This window comes from Microtus oregoni, unplaced genomic scaffold, assembly GCF_018167655.1.
Source record: "Microtus oregoni isolate MIOR12 unplaced genomic scaffold, Mior012 000003F_ref0000135, whole genome shotgun sequence".
Classification (NCBI taxonomy): Eukaryota; Metazoa; Chordata; class Mammalia; order Rodentia; family Cricetidae; genus Microtus; species Microtus oregoni.
In genome coordinates, this window is record NW_024543062.1 from 63,425,136 (window position 1) to 63,445,510 (window position 20,375).

Sequence of the window (20,375 nt, forward strand, 5' to 3'; positions counted from 1 at the left end):
TTGTGATGCAAAGAGCCTTAGGCTCCTTTTCAGAATATGAAGTAATAATATCGGCTCTGCATGTCTTAGTATACAGCCCTCCCTCCTCTTAGTTGAGAATTAGTGCCCAGGACCCTTAGAGCCCAAGGCCATGGCTTTAAACATGTGGCAGAAACTACAGGCGGCACTAGGTTGGTGTCTGAGCTTGCAAGGCTCTTCCTGCCCTTAGATCGTGGTAGAAAGAGGTGGGCAGCGCACATGGGGCCTGCCGAGGGAGCAGGGAGGGGCCTATTCGTCACATAATTAGTTTCCTTCCTCCTAGGGTTTCATGCCAGAGGTGTGAACAGAATGAACAACTAATAAAAGTCTAACTCCAGGGAGCTGGGTTCTAGCTGGGAAAATAGGAACAGGCTGTTGAACCAACAAGCAGACCCTCTCCACAGATACATTCGCACCCACACACCGTCCACAGCCTGTCTCGCCCTTCATACCAGACCTGTCAGAGCCTCAAGCTGGAGCTGTGCCAAGTGCAGCATCCGAGAAATGTCCCAGAATGACTGATCCACACCCACCTTGTAGAGCCTAGAGCTCACTACTGTGCCTGCCAGTCACTCACACCCTCCTCTTCCCCCAAGTCCTACACTGTCTCTTTCGGGGCCCCACGTGATAGCTAGGTCCAGTGTCCTACAAAGGGTTCTGACTGGTTCTATTCAATGTCCCATCCCCAGGGAAGGGAGGGGAGCTGAGACGGACAGACATGAGGCTTGTCCTGTTGTGGCCACCAAGCACAAGTCTTGGATGGCAAATAATGAGGAGCCAGGAACTGTCCCTGCCTGGCTACGGTTGAATGACTAAGTTTCTTTTACCCGCCTCCCCGTTCCCCAGCTCCTTTCATATTAGAAGCTGGTGCCCCTCCCTGTACCCATCAATAGCCCTGTCTTTTCCCAGGCCCTCTGCCTTCTCCTGTCACAAGCACTTGGTTCTGGGTCTGTTTGCTCCTTGTTCCTTGTGGCATGTTTTGTTCCCAGTGTGACCGAGCTCAAGTGCAATCTTTATCTTCCTTGTGACTGGTGCCCCAGCCAGCAAGCTGCACACACAGGTTGCTCATGGAATAAACAGGTTCACCTGCTGACTCCCACCTACCCCACAACACACCAGCAGCCCTGCCTGTGTCTCCCACGCCACCATGCTAACCCTGTATTCTTGTCCCAGCAGACCTTCCCGGGCTCTGGCACTGCTATTCCATTTCAAGGCCCAGCATCCTCCTTCCCTGCTTTACAGCTCCCTTGTCCATTAGCACCACCCTTCTGCAGCTCTGCCTCCTGCTGGGCCCTCTGCTGAAGGGCAGTCCAGCCAGAGCCAGGAAGCTTCAGTCCTGGACCAGAGAACTCCAGTTGGAGGAAGGGTGAAGGTGGAGACGGAAGTGGGGCACACAGAAGGGAGTCTTCTGAAGTTTGGGCCAGAAAACAGTGGAAGGGTGTGCGCATGACGTGTTCAGGAAAGCCTTGAGTTTAGCCAGAGAGGGTCTGGCCTTTCCCCTTTGACTCCCATCAACCTATAGTTAGCACCCAGGGGAGCCACGGCCAGAATGAGACTCCTAATCACATCTGGAAGCCCCTGTTAGGTGACATAAATTTTAATTACCATTCTTTTAGGAGTGGAGGTTGTCACCAGGGGAATACGCTAAGATCCCAGAAGGAACCTAGCTAGTCCCGTGGCCTTTTTCCCCTTGAGTTTTACTAGGCAGAACCTCTCCTCCCTACCGCCCATCCTTGCATCATTTAAACTGGAGCAAAATCGCAACTTGTCTGCCGGAAGAGCCAGGGTTAACACTGGGGCTCCCCGATTCACTGCCCACTATAGTTCAGATTCCCGCAGTGCATACTCTCTGTGCTCCTTCCCTTGTTGGGCTGAGCTGGGCACTGCTGAGTGCTGTCCTTTGGGTGGTAACACTGACGAGAAAGGAACATCCCGTCCTACCATCTCGTGCTCCTCACCCTCTGGTGTCTCTTCCTCTGGTGTCGGTTGACTTGTCTCTGCCTCTCCTCCTTCTGGCCGCATGAGGACCCTCTCCTCTGGACAGAAGCTCTCTTCTGGCTTCCAGCCCGCTGTGCCTGCTCACGGCCATCAACTAGGTAGTGTGTTCCGTCTGTTTGCAAGTGCGTGCCTTGCATGCCATGGATGCTTAGGTGTCTCCTTTTGAGCAAGGGGTAGGGCCAGCTTCTTGGTAGTTAAATTGGGCTTGAGATGGACCTGTTTTGGGGACCGTCTCTCCCAGCCCTGGGGTAATTCTCATGTCACTAAGGTGGAATTGAAGGGGAGACGGGCTGTGGTAATTGTCCCTCCTGCTTACAACCACTTCAGGCGGGGGCGGTAGGCTCGATTTCCTGGTTGCTGGGCTTTGAGATCATATTCAGAGACCTAGCTCAGGCTGGACCTGAGAGGTAGCTGCAGGCCACCCTCCTTGCCTGGCTCTTAAGCACCTCTGGGGAGAAGCTGGGGGCTGTAAACAGCCTGACTGACTAACTGCCCTTCCTGTGGGTGTTGGTGTCCTTTTCCTGCAGGTGACTGTTTACCGGGTAGACGAGGCTGGGGCCGGTTCCACGCACTGCCTCTCCCCACAGGCCGAGCACGCTGGAGTCCGCACCTACTTCTTCAGTGCCGAGAGCCCTGAGGAGCAAGAGGCCTGGATCCAGGCCATGGGCGAGGCTGCTCGGGTACAGATCCCTCCAGCCCAGAAATCAGTGCCTCAGCCTGTGCGGCACAGGTGAGTACCAGGGCGCCTGGCATGGAAGGGAAGAAAGGAAAGACAGACTCAGCTTTGTACCATTGCTGGGCCCCCTGTGTGGGCTTAAACCTCTGGAGGGATAAGGACCCTGCGTCTAAGCAATAGGCCTGGCCGGCAGGTTGCAGAGCCTGAATTTCATCTACTCTGACCAGTTCCTCCTCTTCTTTCTGAGCTGGGAGAGTCTGCAAAGAGTTCTACTGAAGCTTGGCCAGGGGCCAGAGACTAGGGTCATTTACTCACTGTTCCAGGCTGTTTGTGTTAAACACTGTGGAGGAAAACGGAGTCAGGTTTGAATCATAGGTTAGCTACTTGGCCATAGTGTGACCTGAGGATGAGCGAGTTTACCTCTCAGAACCCAACTTTTCTTGTATTGAATCTAGCAGTTGGAATTGTCCTGGATCCTGGAGGGCCGCAGATGGTATGTGAGGTCCCAACAATACCTGCCACACTGTGTTCTCAGGGCCCACCTCTCCCTTCCATGTGTGGAGCCTTGAGTTAAGTGAATGGGGATCCAGAAGAAAGGGCCTTACAGTGTAGACCCCAGGTCTGGCTATGTGTCTTAGAAACCTTTACCCAACAGTGCTTCAGCAAGGAAGCTTGACCTCAGGAAGCTCTAGGGAGAAGTTGTCTCAAGGGCCCATCTTTGTTCATTGCCAGAGCTTTATCCGTCCGCTTCACAGATCTGCCAAGAAGAGGACAGACAGACTAGTCAGCGTTTGTGCCGCTGCAGTAAACACTGGCCAAAGGCAGCTTGGGAAGGAAAGCATTTATCTCCTCTTGTAGTTGGTAGCGGATCTTCCCATCATCCAGAGAAGTCAGGGCAGGAACTCCAGGCCAGAGCTTGGAGGCAGGAACTGAAACAGAAGCCATGTAGAAACGCAGCTTACTGGCCGATTCCTGTGGATTGCTCAGCCTGTTTTCTTATACTGTCCAGGAGCACCTGCTCAGGGGGTGACCCTGCCCGTGGGGGGCTGGGCCCTCCCACATCAATCATCAATCAAAAAATTGCCCAACAGATGTGTGTTATGGAGTAATACTCTCAGTTTAGATTCCTTCTCCCCAGATAACTCTAGGTTGACAAACAAACAAACAAACAATAAATAAATAAATAAAAGCAGGACCCAGATCCTAGAGCAGGTCCTAGGAGCACCATAGATGAAAACCTGCCCTGTGGACCTCACATCCTGACGGCACTGGACCCGGAAGGGCTGTGCTTTGCAGAGGGACCTTCGTGTCTACCTGCTTAGTGACAGTGACTTGTGCCTTTGCCGCCCGCCATGCTGTATCTCAAAACAGCCCTCTGAGGGCAGGCGGTATTCTGTCCAGTCTGCCAGTGAAGAGTCCGCAGGACTCGTGGGAAGACACAGGGTGGACCTGGAACAAGTCTTTTGCTAAGCAGAGTAGCTGCCCTGAAACTGGGATACAGTGTCAGCCGGGTCTGGAGGGCTGTATTGGAGACAGATAATAGAGAAGACTGAAAAGAGAGGCTACCACAGCCAAGGGCTTGGCTCTGGATTGGCAGCAGAAGGGAGAGTGGTTTGGACAATGAGCCTGGAGGGCAGAGCAAGTGTAGTGTTCACTGGAGGGTTGTGTGACTTCATCTCGTCACTGCCCGGCAATAAAGTAAAGCCTGGGATTTTGGAAGAAGAATTGTGTTCATTCTACCTTGGTTCCATCACCGCCTTTCTGCCTCTTCCTTTCCACTCCTCCCATCCCACTCACCCCCACCCTACCCCACACTGCTGGGCCAGTGCAACTGACAGCCTCTAACTTGGCATCCTGCAGCCACGAGAAGCCAGACTCGGAAAACATCCCACCCAGCAAAGCTCATCAGCAGCCCCCTCTCAACAGTCTCCCCAAGCCAGAGCCCGAGGCCAAGACTCGAGGGGAGGGGGACGGCAGAGGCTGCGAGAAGGCCGAGCGAAGGCCCGAAAGGCCTGAAGTCAAGAAAGAGCCTCTAGTGAAAGCCAATGGCCTCCCATCTGGACCTGAACCAGCCTCGGAGCCTGGCAGTCCTTACCCTGATGGCCCAAGGGTCCCTGGAGGTGGAGAGCCTCCCTCCCAGCCCAATGGCTGGCAGTATAACTCCCCAAGCCGACCAGGGAGCACAGCTTTCCCCTCTCATGATGGGGACACTGGGGGAAACCGGCGGAGCTTTCCACCGCGCACTGACCCCGACAAAATTGCCCAACGCAAAAGCTCTATGAATCAGCTTCAGCAGTGGGTGAACCTGCGCCGTGGGGTGCCCCCACCCGAAGACCTTCGGAGGTGAGGTGGCCTGTGTGGGGGGGTTGTTATAGCTAGGGCATGAGAAGGGGGCGTAATCTATGGGACAGCTCTTTATTGGGAACCTTCTGGGAGCTGACTATGCTGGGAAGCCAGCACAGACCCTGAGACTCAGCTTGTTCAAATCCTTGCCTCTGATCTCTGTCTGTTGCCTTCAAAGGGAAGGACAGAGATGGGCATGGAGGCATATTTCGTGTAATCTCAGCTCTTGGGAGGCAGAGGTGGGAGGATCAGGAGTTCTGAGGTTACCCTCCACTGCATAGTAGGTTGGAGAATAGTCTAGACATGAGACCCTATCTGAGAGAGAGAAGAGGAAAGGGGAGGGAGGGGAGGAGAGGGGAGGAAAAGGAAGGGAGGGGAGGAGAAGGGAGGAGAGGGAAGGAAAAGGAGGGGAGGGGAGGAGAGGAGAGGGGAGGGGAGGAGAGGGGAGGGGAGGGAAGGGACAGGGAGGGGAGGGGAGGGGAGGGATATACAATACCATGCCTGGGATAGGCAGGAGTCAGGCAGGTGCAGAAGCAGGCCTTGAAGCTGTTCCTCAAACAGCTACAGGTCCTGGAACATCTGAATCCAGTGCTTTATTCACTGGGATCTGAACTATGTATGCTGTTTTAAACAGCTCTGTTATTTCAAAGCCACTGTTTATAGCAAGTTGTATGTGTGTGTGTGTGAGGGGGTATTGTTGTCTCAAAGAAACAAGGCACCTCGTTTGTCCTGCTTTGTTCCTTGATGACCAGTTTGCTCCAAGGATAAACACAGGGACCTATCTGATGACTGGCTTTCAAATATTTGGTGGTACCCATCGAGCCTGATAGCGTTTGCCAGGGCAAATGAATTTGGGATGTAGGGAGCTCCGTGGATTGTGGGTACAGCCTCAGGGGGGATCTTGAGCCCTGAGGAAGCCACCTTTCTAGACAGTTAACATCTCACTGTTGGTGACTGGGTACCTGGGCATTGGCTGTAAGTCTGGGCACCTACTGGCTCTGACAGCGTCTATCTAGAAAGCCACGCTGTCGTCCTCCAGGAGCATGGTACATTTGTGTATCTTCTTCTACCACTTGTCTTGGGAAGGACCTGGTGAATTGGTTGATGGAGATGGCAGATAAGGCCTAGGGCTGTCTTCCAGGACATTTTGTTTTCAAGACACACAGGTTGAACTCTGAGTGGTGCAATCTTCTGCTCTAGGAAGCTGGTTGAGAGTGGGACTTTTTCTCACCTCTAGAATAAGCCTAGAACCTGCCTTGAGCAGCGGCCTCCCTTGTGAGCTCGCCGGATGCCCCGGGGCTCCATCACCTTTTCAAGCACTCACTGTTAGCTGGAGGGCTGGGAGGTGGACTGGGTGCACAGGTCCATGTTGTCTGCTTTCCTTATAATGCCCCCCCTCTTCAGTCCTTCAAGGTTCTACCCTGTGTCCCGCCGGGTCCCCGAGTATTACAGCCCCTACTCCTCCTCCCAGTACCCCGAAGATTACCAATACTACCCACCCGGAGTGCGACCAGACAGCATCTGCTCCATGCCAGCCTACGACAGGATCAGCCCGCCCTGGGCCCTGGAGGACAAGCGCCACTCCTTCCGCAACGGGAGTGGACCTACTTACCAACTTCGTGAATGGAAGGAGCCTGCCAGCTACGGGCGTCAGGATGGCACTGTTTGGATCCCCAGCCCCTCCCGGCAGCCAGTCTATTATGATGAGCTGGATGCTGCCTCCGGCTCCCTGCGACGCCTGTCCTTGCAACCCCGTTCCCACTCTGTGCCCCGCTCACCCAGCCAGGGCTCTTACAGTCGTGCCCGAATCTACTCCCCCGTGCGCTCACCTAGTGCCCGTTTTGATCGGCTGCCACCTCGCAGCGAGGACATTTATGCAGACCCTGCTGCCTATGTCATGAGGCGTTCCATCAGCTCCCCAAAGGTGAGTCACCAGCCCGCCATCTGCTGAGAAGAGCTGCAAATGCTGGGATATCTGGGATCTGCCCCCAGGGAGCCTGCCCTGTGGTACCATCCCTAAGAGAGCTGTCTTGGGAGTTGTTCTAGCTTCTAAATAGGAACCCTGCCCATTCCCAGATTGTGTTAAATATAGTGCCGTGTCTAAGAGAATAGAAAAGGTCTGTCCCCTGGTCTTGAGGTCTCAGATAGGTTGTTGTGAATGGGGTTGCTGTACATTTTAGTTTGAACTCTGCCCTTATAACCTTGAACTTGGTGGGAAGTCCACAGCCCAGCCATAGCCTCTCACCTCTGCAATCCCCTTTCTCTTCCAGTATGATTACCTGGGAGACAGGCGGCCAGTCCCTGCAGGACTGTTCCCCTACAACTACCCACCATCCCCCACGGTCCACGATAAGATGGTACGTCCTCTCCTCCCTTCCACTCCACCTCAGGACCTCCTCGCCTGCATCCACCCAAGGTGGAGCTGAACTGGGGCAGGAGCCAGGGATGCTCTGGGTCCAGTGTCTGGCCCGTGTATTTGTAGAAGTCTCTGGATACCTCCTCCTTCCCCGCCAAGCCTCAAGCCCTCAGGACAGGGTTTGAGGCCAGCTGTCCCTTCTTCTCTGTGGCACAGAGCAGAGAGTACAGCCTCTCCTGCTCCTCCATCCCTCAGTGCAGCTCTTCTCACCAGCACGCAAGAGGAGGGGCCAGGGCTAGCTAGGAGTATGAGCTGGATGCAGAGGCAATCTAGGACTCCCAGGCTAGTGCATGTGGACTTTCCCCCTTGGTGTATTGCCTCGGGCTTGCCTCTGTTTGGAATGCCACCTGTGGGGAAGGGGCAGGGTTCTGACTGAGGAAGAAAGGGCGGACCACATTGTGTTTGCTCCCTTTTCTGCTGTTTCTATGAAATGTGTGCCTCTGGAGGGTCAGATCCAGACACTCCACGTCAGTGGGTTGGGGACTAAAGAGTCTGTGTCCCATCTCCAGCAAGGGAGGCCAGGGTGCAGGAGGCTGGCGGATGTGAGGACAGCCACTCTACGCTGCTGCTCACCATAGCCTTGATCCACAGCAAATGTACCTTTCCAGAAATGCCCTGTTTTCCAAGAAAAATGGGAAACACTTCTGATCAGATTTGCAGGGTAAACAGAGGTAACAGCGGGGAGAAAGTGTGTCCCTCATCCCTTCTCCACCTGCCAGGTCTCGTCCCCTTCTACCCTAGAACCACTTAAAGGACAAGACAGAGACTTTTCCCTGTCCATGCCCAGATAACTCTTAACTACTTTGCTTCTTTTTTTTTTTTTTTTATCGTTTTCTTTTGTGTGTTCCTGTTTGTTTGTGTTGCTGGTTGGCCCTTGGGCCTCGGGCTCCGGGTAGGATGAACTGTTAGATCTTCAGTTGCAAAGAAACCTAGAGTATTTGGACCAGCAGGTAGGCAGAGCTGGTGCCCTCGCCATCCCATGCCCTCCTGTCCTGTCTCCCTCCCCCATCCCTAACATCCTCCAGCCATCAGACAACCTTTGTTGGTGTCACCAGGACCCAATAAAGTGGTTTGTGTTTTGGTTTGCTCCCTCATCTCCTTTCCCTCGGAATCCCTTACGGGCAGCTGGGGTTGTCCTCAGAAAAGAAACATATAAATGGGAAGACAATTAATTACCACTATTCACACTCTTCAGTGCTCAGCCCATGTGAAATTGGCCTCACGGGCAAGTGGGAGTTGGCATTTTTGCTCAAGAGAGTAGAGACAAGATTTTTGCCTAAGATGCCAGGGGTTTAGTTAAGCCTGGATGTGGGAAATTCATATCCTGTTCTACTGGTCATTGGTAAGCTCTGTAGTTATAAACTGGGGTCCTATAGATTTGCCCTAGTATGGTTTAGAAAATGATATCAATTCCATACATTGGTTAGTCCCTCAACAATGCTCTTCTGCGTATACATACAGCTCATGGTCCTGGGAATTCAGTGTGGTTGATAGTGGCAGTAATGTCAGCTCGGGTTGGATGATAAGCAAGCTGACCAGACAATGAATATCCCAGTGAGACGAGAGCTGTTGGCTGCCTGGTTCCTACTCCAGGCTTTTCCCTTTGCTCCCCTGCCTTTTAACTCCAAAGAGGGCTATCTAAAAACACTCCGTCTATACAGGCTTCAGGTAAACCCATACACTTAATCTTAGATATATGTTATAACTCACAGGGAGTCTGGAAGTCCTTATCATTTTCCTGTAAAGCCAGCCTGTGGTGGTAGAGGTGGTCATAGTGATAATATTAAGAATAACTAAGGTATGGTGGTGCATGCTTTTAATCCCAATACTCGGGAGGCAAGGGCAGCTGGATCTCTGTGAGTTTGAAGCCAGCCTGACCTACATAATGAGTTCCAGGCTACATAAAGTTACACAGTGAGACCCTGTCTCAATAATAATAATAATAATAATAATAATAATAATAATAGTAGTAGTAGTAGTAGTAGTAGTAGTAGTAGTAGTAATAGCAGCCCCAATAATTTGGTGCTTCCTCCATGCCTTATAATAGACTGAATATAATAGATCGCAATTCTTTTAATTTTTGTAACAATTCTACAAGATGGGAACTGTGACTATCCTGTTTTACAGAAAGGAAATAAAGTACAGAGGTTTAAAAACATGCCAAGGACACAGTCAGCAAACAGCAGAGTTTAGGTTTTACCCCGGTTTGTAGTTGGGAGACAAGGCCAGAATCACATCTCAACAGGACAAGTTCAGACTCATAAATCCGTAGGCAGAAACGTGACCTTGGTATGGCTAATTTCATGGCTATGGCTCTACGTTCTTCCAGTGACTGTCCTGTGACCTGTCATCTCCTATGGCCTCCCTGTTAATGGTGAGATCATCTTTGTAAAAGGCCTTAGGCACTGGGAAGCTCTGACTGCCAGAGTTTAGTCAGCAGGACCAGCTCTTGGCCCTCAAGGGCCTTGCATTCTTGTTCCAAAAGCCGTGCATTATGTCCATGCTGTAAGCCTGCTGGGCCATGTGGGATGAACCCCAGGATGCCCTCTCCCAAGCATGGCTGGAAGTACTGGGTCCTCCCAAAGGGAAGCAAGACCTGTGATGCCCTGAAGGGAGGTGGGTCCAGAGCAACCACCACCAGCCTCCCAAGCAGGCTGTCCTCCTTGTAGCTTTGTGGCTTGCTCTGCCCTGCGCAATGACTGCCTGTCCCAGCATTTAACACAGAGTGACTTTTGCCCTCTCAGAGGGGTTGACTGCTAGGGTCTTCAGCATCACCTCTGTATTACCCTCCTGCCTGTAGGAGGACGTTCTTATAGGCAACCCTATGTGATGAGGGGCCGGACACCGCCGGGGGTGCCATGCTGGGCAGCCCCAGGGATGTGTCAGTCTCCCTGGTTCTTTATTTTCAGACACAGTGGAGTCTGCTCTTCTTCAGAGTAGGGAGAATCAGACTGGAAAGCATGGGGGAGCTCTCTGTGGGGCATTGTTCCAGCAAACCTCTGATGGGAAAGAAGCGAGGTCAACGGGTGCCCAGGGAGACCCTGGTTCCCCCTTTGTCCACTATACACTCACAAACGTGTGCACACAGACACGCACACACTTGGTCTCTTTAAGTAGATAGTAGCAAAAGCCACTAGAGGTCAGGCAATGGTGACACACACCTTTAATCCCAGGATTTGGGAGACAGAGTCAGATGGATCTCTGTGAGTTCAAAGCTACCGTGGGCTACACAGATCAATGCAGAAATAAATCCAGTACTACACCTTTAATCCCAGTACTAGGGAGTCATATGCCCTTAATCCCAGCACTGGACGGAATATAAAATGCCAGGAGAGAGAGGCTGATCTGCTTATTTTGCGGTCGTCCAGCCCTGGTAGAGGGAAGACTTCTCTAGTGACTTGACTGCTTTGCTTTTTTTGGTTTTTGGGTTGAACCCCAATTTCTGTCTCTGAGTTTTTACTATTCATGCTACATTTGGCACCCAACATAGGGCTCAAACCCACGACTCTGGGATTAAGAGTCTCACGTTCTATGACTCTTAATCCTGGGATTAAAGGTGTGTGTCACCATTGCCCAACCTCTAGTGGCTTTAGCTTTGCCTCTGGTCTTCACGCAAGATTTATTTATAAAAACACAAGTAATATAGCACTACAGATAGGGACTGGATTGACTTCAGGTCTTTACACAAAATAAGGAGGCTGTCCTGTTGGTTTTGTAGCTCTTATACTCCCCCTTATACTATGGGCACTCTTGAAGCATTTACACCACACAGAAAACCCTAACTATGCGTACAGGAATAGAAAAATTGAGTGTTAGAAACTCTTTTAAAATATTGCATACCTGGGGCTGGATAGTTGGCTCCAGTTCAGACCACTGGCTGCTCTTCCAGAGGACCCATGTTTGGTTACCAGCACCCATGTGACAGCTCACAACCACCTGTCAATCCTCTAGGGCATCCAGTGCCCTCTTCTGGCCTCTGTGGTGGGCACATGCTACACAGACATACATGCCGGCAAAATGTACGCATAAAGTAAAAGTTTTTTTTTAATTAAAATGCTGTAGACCCTGCAGATGGGGGCATTGGTTGTCTTTCTCTCTGTGCACAGCATGGCAGAAAGAAAGCTGTGTTTGGGGTGTTGTCTCAACAGGTAAGAGAAAGAAAAGACGGCAGGTTTGACCAAGACTGGGGAGGTGGTGGATAAAATCCTGACCCCGCAAGACCATCCCTGATGTGGCTCTGTCCTTGGCTTAGTTACTTTATGTCTCCAAAGCTTTCCCTGTACACCTCCCTTCTGTCTTCTCCCGCCATCTGCTGTGGAACACGTAGTTAAAGGGACACAGCCAAGGACATTCCCTGACAGTTTCATTTTTGATTCTCTCCCAGTGGAACCAATGGACAAATGAGGGCATAGCTGATTGGTTTGGTTGGCCCTCCCTCTCTCTCCACCCCTCCCTCTCTCTCCAGCCTTCCCTCCCCCTTTCAGTTTCCCCTTCCACTCTCCCAGTGATCCCTGAAATTAACAGATGACGTGTCAGAGAGCAGTGTTCCGACACCTGGTGTCCCTTTAACATGGCTCACTTGTCTCGACCTCCTTGTTCGCTTCCCAGTGCCATCCGAGATCCTTCCTCATGGATGCTGCCAGCCCAGCTCTGGAAACTGTGTAGCAATCTGGAGGTGGGAGGGGGGTTGTTGCTGCATAGAGAGTAGGTCCCAGGTTTGCTCTTTCAGTTGGGTTTAATGTCAGTTTGAGGAGACTGTGTGGTCTTCATCAGAAGCAGTGTGAGAAGTGGGAAGGAGGGAACAGCTTGGCCAGTGTGGTCAGGCAGCCTTAGGGCAGAGTCCTTGGGCCTTGCCAGGTATCTTCCACGCTGTCAGCGAGGGTCTAGGACGTCCCAGCACCCTACTGTGGCATTTACCTGTGGACAGCATCCATCAGTTACTGAAATAGATCACAGGGTGAAAAAATGACGAGGCCACGCACCGGGTGCTGGAGGCCCCAAGAGCAGCTGCCCCTCCCTGTTTACTGCACAGAACCACAGGGGTGTGGGGAGGTGGCCTCCCCAGGGCTGAGTGGATCCTCTGTTCCTTCCTCTGCTGCAGATGAGTGAGAGTGACACTCTCATCAGTATGGTGAACCGCATGGTGGAGAGCTCCTCCCCCAGGGCCCAGCTCTTCATGCAAGTAAGGCCTCTGCCTGCTGCCGGCATGGTCCCTGTCAATGCCATCCCAGCTGCTTGCGCATGGTCGGGTCACCCCATGTGGGATGAGGGCCGCGTCACTCAACCCATTCATCTCCCCAGATATTCCCCTGTCTCCTCCCCAGCTCCACCATGCCACCTTCATTCTTCATGTTCACGGATAAACCCAAGCTGCATTTCCTGAACCGTCAAAATGGCCAGTGGCAGCATCTCATGCTCGCTGAGGGTTGCAAACCTGCTTTGGAATGGCCAGGATGCCCAGTTCATGTTTGCTGTTGTTCTTGACGATTATTCCTGGGGATGGAGCATGAGAGGAGGGTGTCAGGGGTTTGTGAAACATGTCACCGTGACTGCCGTGACAAGGCCGCATTAGCTGGCTTTTGGAATCTTGCCAGTCCTGGCTTAGACTGAGCTCTGTGAATGGTGTGTTCAGTTTACGGGGACAGCAGTTCTCCAGGTTTCTGGTGCTTGTTCCTGCCATGCTCTCCTGTGCTGTCCCTGCAAACGGCCCGCGACTCCCTGGTGCTCTCATGATTGTTACCATCGAGAACGCTACCTTCCCGCAGGCCTCCAACAGGGGACAGGAGACACGGGTTATGTGGCCAACAAAGTTCTAACCTCTCCAGAATCAGCCACAGACAATCAGGATAAAATCAAGATGGCACCATCACAGACTTCGCAGCCAAAGGACATAGAGCTAGCTTGAGTCCCTGGCACAGGGGCGTAGCGCACGATGGGCAGTGGTCTCTGGCAGAAAGGAAGCAGGATTGTGATGTCAGCTTTCCCACTCACCCAGCCTCCCCTCCCCCTGCCGTAGTAACCGACGTCATGTTCCTGCAGGTCCCTGCATACCCAGAGGTGTTCCGGGACGGCCTCCACACCTTCAAGTTAAACGAGCAAGACACGGATGTAAGGGCAGCTCTCCCTGCTCCCTGTGGCCCTGGTGCTCGTGTTGTCCTCTGCGCCCTGGCTTTCCCTAGGGGGCTTTTTCTCCATCCCCCTCGCTCTCCTGGTGGCATTTTACATTTGACTCAGGCCCTCTCATCAGGACCACAGACACAGCATCCCACCTGCTCTCTCCTCCTTCCCCTTCTCTTCTCGGACTTTGCACCACCTCCTCTCCCACCTTGGCTCTGTGGGTCAATACCAAGCTGTGGGCTCCTCCACATCAGTGGAATCTGCTTAGGGAAAAGACTTAGGCTTTGTTTGACTGTAAATCAGTCAGTTCCCTCTGTGCCCAGCCTTTGGTAGACACTGCAAGATAATAGCGAGGATACACCTGTTTCTGCCCTCCAGGAGCTTATGCAGTGGGAGGCCCCAGGTAGCCTCAGATGTCAAGATCAGATTCATTTACTGAACGGGACCAAGAGTGGGTCAAGGACAAGACAGGTAGCCAATGAGAAAAAGCCCCAAGGGGCAAGATTTGGCTCGGTAGGAAGAAAACCAAGCATAAGATGTGAGTTAAGAGAGGACATGTGAAGACTCCTCAGAACTGAGAGTGGGCTCGGCCTGCAGCCTCACCGCTGATCCTGCTTCGTAGCAGATCCAGGCCGAGGCCTAGGAGGGGCATTCAGGCAAGGATCAACTAAGAGGAGCTCCCATCAGCCATCCCGAAACCTTAGAGCAATGGTTCTCAACCTTCCTAACATTGTGACCCGTTAATACAGTTCCTCATGTGTGCTGAGCCCAACCATAAAGTTATTTTGTTGCTACTTCATAACTGTAATTTTGCTACTTTTATGAATTCTAATGTAGACATCTGATATGCAGCCCCTATGAGGGTCATGACCCACATGTTGAGAACCGCTGCCTTAGAGGAAGAGAACTCAGAATCTCAGGATAAGAGAGACTGGGGCCCATGGGGCTGAGGGGCCAGTTTACGCTATATTGCTTCTTTTAAGACTGCTTGTTCCCATACCGTCTGCCCCCTACCCGAGCCAAGGAGGTGAAGCCGTATTGTCTTCTCAGCCTTCTGGGCACTGTACCCCCACAGTAGGGTAGGATGCACTTGACTCCCTGCTACCTCCACTCAGAGGATCATCATATCTCATTTCCTAAGATGCAGAGATCCTTCATGCTCTTTCCTGAGCTTTCAAGGTGACGGTGAAGGCCCAGGTTCCTTGGCTGGGGAAAGTGGCGGTATCCAGAGGCCAGGCCCTGCCAACCCCATTCCCAAGTCCCCACGAAACCATGTCCTTCATCTCCTCCTTTCTCCCCTCTGGGCCCTTAGAAGCTGCTGGGCAAGCTGTGTGAGCAGAACAAGGTGGTGAGGGAGCAGGAGCGGCTGGTGCAGCAGTTGCGAGCGGAGAAGGTGAGACTCTGGGGTATCTGTAGAGGTGGGGCTGGCATGGGATGATGAGATGCCAACTCTGTCCTTACAACGCTTGAGAGACTTTTTTATTCCTCAGACTTCTTATCTCCAGGGACAACAGCCAGTTTGAGGATAACTTTGGCTAAGCTACTAGGGGCTCAGGCATCTAGAGAAGGTCACCGGGGCACCTCACACCATCCCTGTCTTTCTTTAGGAGAGCCTGGAAAGTGCCTTGATGGGGACCCACCAGGAGCTGGAGATGTTTGGAAGCCAGCCCGCCTACCCAGAGAAGCTGCTGCACAAGAAGGAGTCTCTCCAAAACCAGCTCATCAACATCCGAGTGGAACTGTCACAGGCCACTACGGTAACCCGCCGGGGAGCAGGGCCTGTGGCTCTTGACCTCCCCTTGTGCTACCCTGACCCGGGTATCTCCTAAGACAGTGGAAGCAGTGGTGCAAGGGCACTCCTGTGCAGCGGGCATGCACAAATAGCAAGGTTGCCTAGCTGTTCGTTCCAAAGTGTCTCTACCCAGCGAGCAAGCTCACTCCCCACAGGCTGCATTTGAGGCAGTGCAACAGCTGAGGGTTACTGAGATCCTTGGTTCATCTAACCCGTATGCTGTCCACTTTGCCCTCTGCCTTGAGGAAGCAGGGCACCGGCTGGCTTGCCATTGCCCAGGCAGGGGACAAGTATGGATCCTTCAACGCAACTTGTTCCAATAACAGTGGCCCAGAAGAGAAGGAGGGTCTCTATGGGGAGAGAATCAGCTCTCTCCCAGGCTCCATCTCTCTACCCTCATTTCTTGTTCCCTGTCCTGAGTGGAACAGAAGAATATGACTGAGAACTTTACCCTTTGACCTGAAAGGATTTAGCTTCTCCTTTAGTGTGCCGTGGGATATTTCTGGCCCCTCTAGAAGGGTTAGTGAGAGCCGTCATCAGAATGCCTCTGCTTTGTTGCCTTCTTGCCAGACTTCAGACCCCAGGTATTCCAGCCCCAGACTCCTTTGCAGCAGTAGAAGGAGGCCTTGTAGAAGGCAGCTTCCTCCCTGGCTTAGTTGCTTTTCTCGTTGCTCTGACAAAGGATTTTTGACTCACAGTTTGAAGGGAATGTGTCCACCAGTGTGGTGGCTGGCCCCTTGCACCCATGTTCAGAAAGCAGAGATGGATGGGGTGCTCAGCTCGCCATGCCCTTTGTGTTCAGTCCTGGTGATCGTCAATCCCATCAAGCTGAGGAGATGAACTCTCACATTTGGTAATCCTCTCCTGCAGGCACTGACCAACAGCACAGTGGTGTATGAGAACCTCGAGTCTGAGGTCTCTGCCCTGCACGACGACCTCTGGGAACAGCTCAACTTGGATATCCAGGTGAAAGGGGGAGCCCCGAGCATGGGGGCGGGCATGGCGTGGTTTGCATCTCCCCTTGTCCTTTGTGGCAAAGGAGAGCAGAGTGGCTGCCTTTCTTGATTTAGCCATTTCAATACAAGACAAGGAACTCGTCCTGAGATAGATGGTGGGGAGTGGGGGGACAGAGACAGAAGGATAGAGTGAGACACAGAGAGAGAAAGGGAGAGGAGGGAGAAAGAAGAAAAGAGAGGCCTGGACCACTGTAGCCTATACTTCCTCTCAGCTCACAGGGGCTGGAGCTAATGAGACAAGAGACTTAGGTTAGAAGCAGCATATTCTATGGCTGAAAGGGTTTAAAAACAGATATGTGGTTATAAATACCCCTAGACACTGGAGAGCCTGGCAGTGCAGGAACCACCTATGCAGTTTTAGAAACAACAGGACTTATCTTCCGGGGATGGGGAAGAAGCGGGCGGCTTGCAGGAGGGGGTAGATGGTGGAGGCTTCTGTTTTATTTTATTTTTGCCCTCGTCTTTTGTCTGGCCGAGCCCTGTCTCTTCACTAGCTGGTTTTGTAAGCTCTGTCCCTCAGATGCAGTTAACGTCCTGCTTTCCTCTGAGAGCAAAATTCTCCTCCCTACCTTGGGCTGGGCAGGGTAAGGTGAGGACCCAGGAGACCCAGACCCCTGCACCAGCTGCACTTAAAATGCACGCATTTTAGGAGGGAGGAGGGCCATGGGCAAGAGCATCAGCTTCTGACTCAGAAAGGCCCATCCGTAGACATTGGCTGTGTGGCTTACTCGGTGGATGGCCCTGGATGTGGTCTCCTCTCTCCTCTCTGCAGTAGGGGCTGCTGCCTGGGTACCTCGGTGGGGTGTCCTGCAGCTGAGTTAGTGCATGCAAAGCATTTGGAGCGGTGCCTGGTACCGAGGCACACAGAAAAAAATGGCAGCTGTTAAATTTCAGAATGTGAGCTCGTGGCTAGGCTGTTGGAATGTGAAAAAAGAAAAGACCAAAAAAAAAAAAAAAAAAACCCACTGGAAAGTCTTACCCCATAGAAAACGGGCTGTGTCCCCTGGTCCCCCATGTGGGCTCAGTAGGGGTTCCTCACTCTGGCTTCTGAGGCCTTCGCTTTTCTGGGGACACAATTCTGTGTTAGCTAAAGAGGCAGAGACTTTCCATAAGAAAACTATGTATGCTGGAGAGGGGTGTGTAGGCAGGAACTCAGCGGTTCCAAAGCCTGCTCAGAGGGGTCCAGGCCTCGGGCAGGGCTGGCACATCCTCGAGTCACTCTGTGCTATTTCAGAACGAGGTGCTCAATCGGCAAATTCAGAAGGAGATCTGGAGGATCCAAGACGTGATGGAAGGGCTGAGGAAGAACAACCCATCTCGGGGCACGGACACGGCCAAGCACAGGGGTAGGCACCCCCACATTCCTAGACTCATCTATGCCCCTGCCAACTCACACTAGAGGACCCCCGAGTGACTTCAGAGCTACCCCTGAGCCCAGGGAACCCCGAGTGACATCAGAGCTATCTCTGAGCCCAGGGACCCCCGCGTGACTTCAGAGCTATCCATGAGCCCAGGGCTTCAGACTGGATTTTTTTTGTCACTTCAGAGGCTGCAGTGTCACCTCTGTTTGCTCTCTTTGCTGCCTAGAGGACCTCTTAGTAGCTAGCCTGTGACCCCACCACCTGCAGGTGTCTCCCTTGCATCCTCCACTCCTTGTACCCATGTGCGTACACACCATCCCCCCACTTCTGTACCCATGTGCGTACACACCATCCCTCCATTCACTCCTTGTACCCATGTGCGTACACGCCATCCCCCCCTCCACTCCTGTACCCATGTGCGTACACACCATCCCTCCATTCACTCCTTGTACCCATGTGCGTACACGCCATCCCCCCCTCCACTCCTGTACCCATGTGCGTACACACCATCCCTCCATTCACTCCTTGTACCCATGTGCGTACACACCATCCCCCCTCCACTCATTGTACCCATGTACGTACACACCACACCTCCCTCCACTCTTCACCCCTTTCTTCTGTCTCTCCAGGAGGACTCAGCACCTCAGCCACCTATAGCTCCAACAGCCCAGCCAGCCCTCTCAGCTCTGCCAGCCTTACCAGTCCCCTGAGCCCTTTTTCAATGGTGTCTGGTTCTCAGGGATCTCCGACCAAACCAGGGTCCAGCGAGGTAAGCTGGGAGAACAGTACAAGATCTATGGGGACAGAAAGGCCAGATCCTGACCACTGGAAAGGGCACACAATCTCCCCAGCTCTTCCCCCAGGACCCCCATCCTAGTGTTTTGGGACCATTATCACAGTGGTTTGTAACCTCCCTTTGGGGTTTCCCCAGCACCCACTCTACCTGCCCTCTTTAGCTCCTCACAAGGAAATCTTCCTGAGACCCCAGATGGCTACCAAAGATCCCCTATATTTGGTGGGAATTTAAACCAGGAATATTCTAAAGTGAGGGGGTTGAGCATGGGGAGCTGTTTGTTAGTCAGTCAGTCAACCGGTCATTCGGTGTTCATGGGATGGATGGAATGAACTCTTAGACAGGCACCTAGGCAGGCCCCTGGGCCTTTCGTTCAGAGAGTCAGCACCCAACAGGGACCAGTTCATAGCAGGCTACAACCTACAGGAGACATTGGTGGTACATCAGTAATGAGTCACATGGTTCAGACTGCAAAGACTGCACTCCTCCAAAGGAGGACAGGGTAGAACTTAAATGTGGCCATGGTGTGTCTGGACAAGGAGAGGCCAAATGGGGTACAGGCAAGGGAGACAGAGGCAAAGATACTGAATGGGAAAGCCCTGGTGTGATGGGGAGGCAGTGCTGAGGGAGCTTTGGAAAAGTGGGGAGCAATGTGGAGGGGTGGGCAGGAGGGGCTCAGTTGAGGAGACAGGCAGGGGGCTGCTGTTGGATCTGGAGCTCTGCCAGGCCAGAGTTGGGGTGTGGTGCTCAGGCCTGGGGTGTGCTTCATAGGTTAAGACTGTCTGGCTCCTGCTAATTCTCTCTTCTGCTCTCACAGTGGCCGCCCTCCTTCCTCCTAACGCTTTGGCTTCCCTCTGCCTCAGGAACCTGGCCCACCTCGGCCACCCCTCCCCAAAGCCTACGTCCCTCTGGACTCTCCTCCCACCGTCCCTCCACTCCCTAATGAGAGCCGCTTCTGGCCATATCCCAACTCCCCTTCCTGGCATCACAGTGGCGAGACTGCCAGGGGTCAGGTACCCAGCATCCTTGGGGTTTGGAGGGTGGGACGGTGCAGTGTGGGACAAAGACCCAGGCGAGGGGCAGGGTAGAGCACTGGGGTTGTTTTTCCACTCATTCTGGCCCTGGGGTGACAGTCTCAAAGACTGTCTTCCCTTTTGCTTCCCTGTGGACGGTGGAAAATGAATAACAATCCTACCCAATCCCAGCTCACGAGCATCTGATGGTTGTGGGTGCAGAGCCCTGCCAACATGATTAAACCAAAGGAAACGGAGTGACCTCTTCCCCAGCGCCATCCCAGGCCCTTCCTGCCCCTTGTCCACCTCAGACCCCTGCCCTCTCGTGTTCTTCTTCGGCTTCTGTCTTGTTCTCACTGGGTCTCATGAGCCTCTGGTGTATAAGGAAGGACACCAGCCCTCACCTCCTGTTTGGGCTTCTTACCTGGGTCCTTAGTACAAAGAGGTATATAATTAGACTCAGACTTGGTTGTATGTTATTGGAAGACCCATGTTCTATCCAGACTCGGTTATATGTGGTTTGTGTAGCTGAGGCCTTACTAGTGAGACAGGCAGAATAGTTGACATTGCCTGTCGCTGTACACTAAGAAATGGACAAGACTTGCCCATTGTCTAGGGTTCTGACTGGGCAACGGCTGTGCTTTCAGACTCTAGCCTTGTTCTTATTTCCTGAATGTTCTATGAGGCTTAGAATCTTTGACTGTACAATAGGAAGAGGCTGCTCAGAGGCTGTTTGAAGTCTCATGACTCTGGAAGCCCACAAGCAAAAGTTTTTTTCAAGTCCCCAGAGTCCTGGTATCAAAGTCTACCTGGTTCTTTTGGCTTAGTCTCC

The 20,375-nt window shown here is 52.7% G+C and overlaps 1 protein-coding gene across 22 annotated transcripts in view; it reads left to right on the forward strand.

The window, feature by feature from the left end:
- The window catches only part of Plekha6 (pleckstrin homology domain containing A6), a 141,347-nt gene that overhangs the window by 105,102 nt on the left and 15,870 nt on the right, over window positions 1-20,375 (forward strand). For 6 of the 22 annotated variants that reach the window (XR_005974043.1, XM_041648627.1, XM_041648630.1 and 3 more), the window contains 14 exons: window positions 2,544-2,746; window positions 4,553-5,035; window positions 6,440-6,959; window positions 7,306-7,392; window positions 8,348-8,401; window positions 11,558-11,599; window positions 12,553-12,633; window positions 13,491-13,559; window positions 14,881-14,961; window positions 15,176-15,325; window positions 16,231-16,326; window positions 17,611-17,722; window positions 18,367-18,506; window positions 19,394-19,543. Coding sequence is in view for 21 of the 22 variants with exons in the window: in XM_041648627.1 (XP_041504561.1) it covers window positions 2,544-2,746; window positions 4,553-5,035; window positions 6,440-6,959; window positions 7,306-7,392; window positions 8,348-8,401; window positions 11,558-11,599; window positions 12,553-12,633; window positions 13,491-13,559; window positions 14,881-14,961; window positions 15,176-15,325; window positions 16,231-16,326; window positions 17,611-17,722; window positions 18,367-18,506; window positions 19,394-19,543 (2,268 nt within the window). In the remaining variant the exon portion in view is untranslated. Of the gene's footprint in view, window positions 1-1,796; window positions 2,115-2,543; window positions 2,747-4,552; window positions 5,036-6,439; window positions 6,960-7,305; window positions 7,393-8,347; window positions 8,402-11,557; window positions 11,600-12,552; window positions 12,634-13,490; window positions 13,560-14,880; window positions 14,962-15,175; window positions 15,326-16,230; window positions 16,327-17,610; window positions 17,723-18,366; window positions 18,507-19,393; window positions 19,544-20,375 lie in introns of those variants that run through there. The other 16 variants (XM_041648648.1, XM_041648629.1, XM_041648636.1 and 13 more) reach the window with 16 other exon arrangements.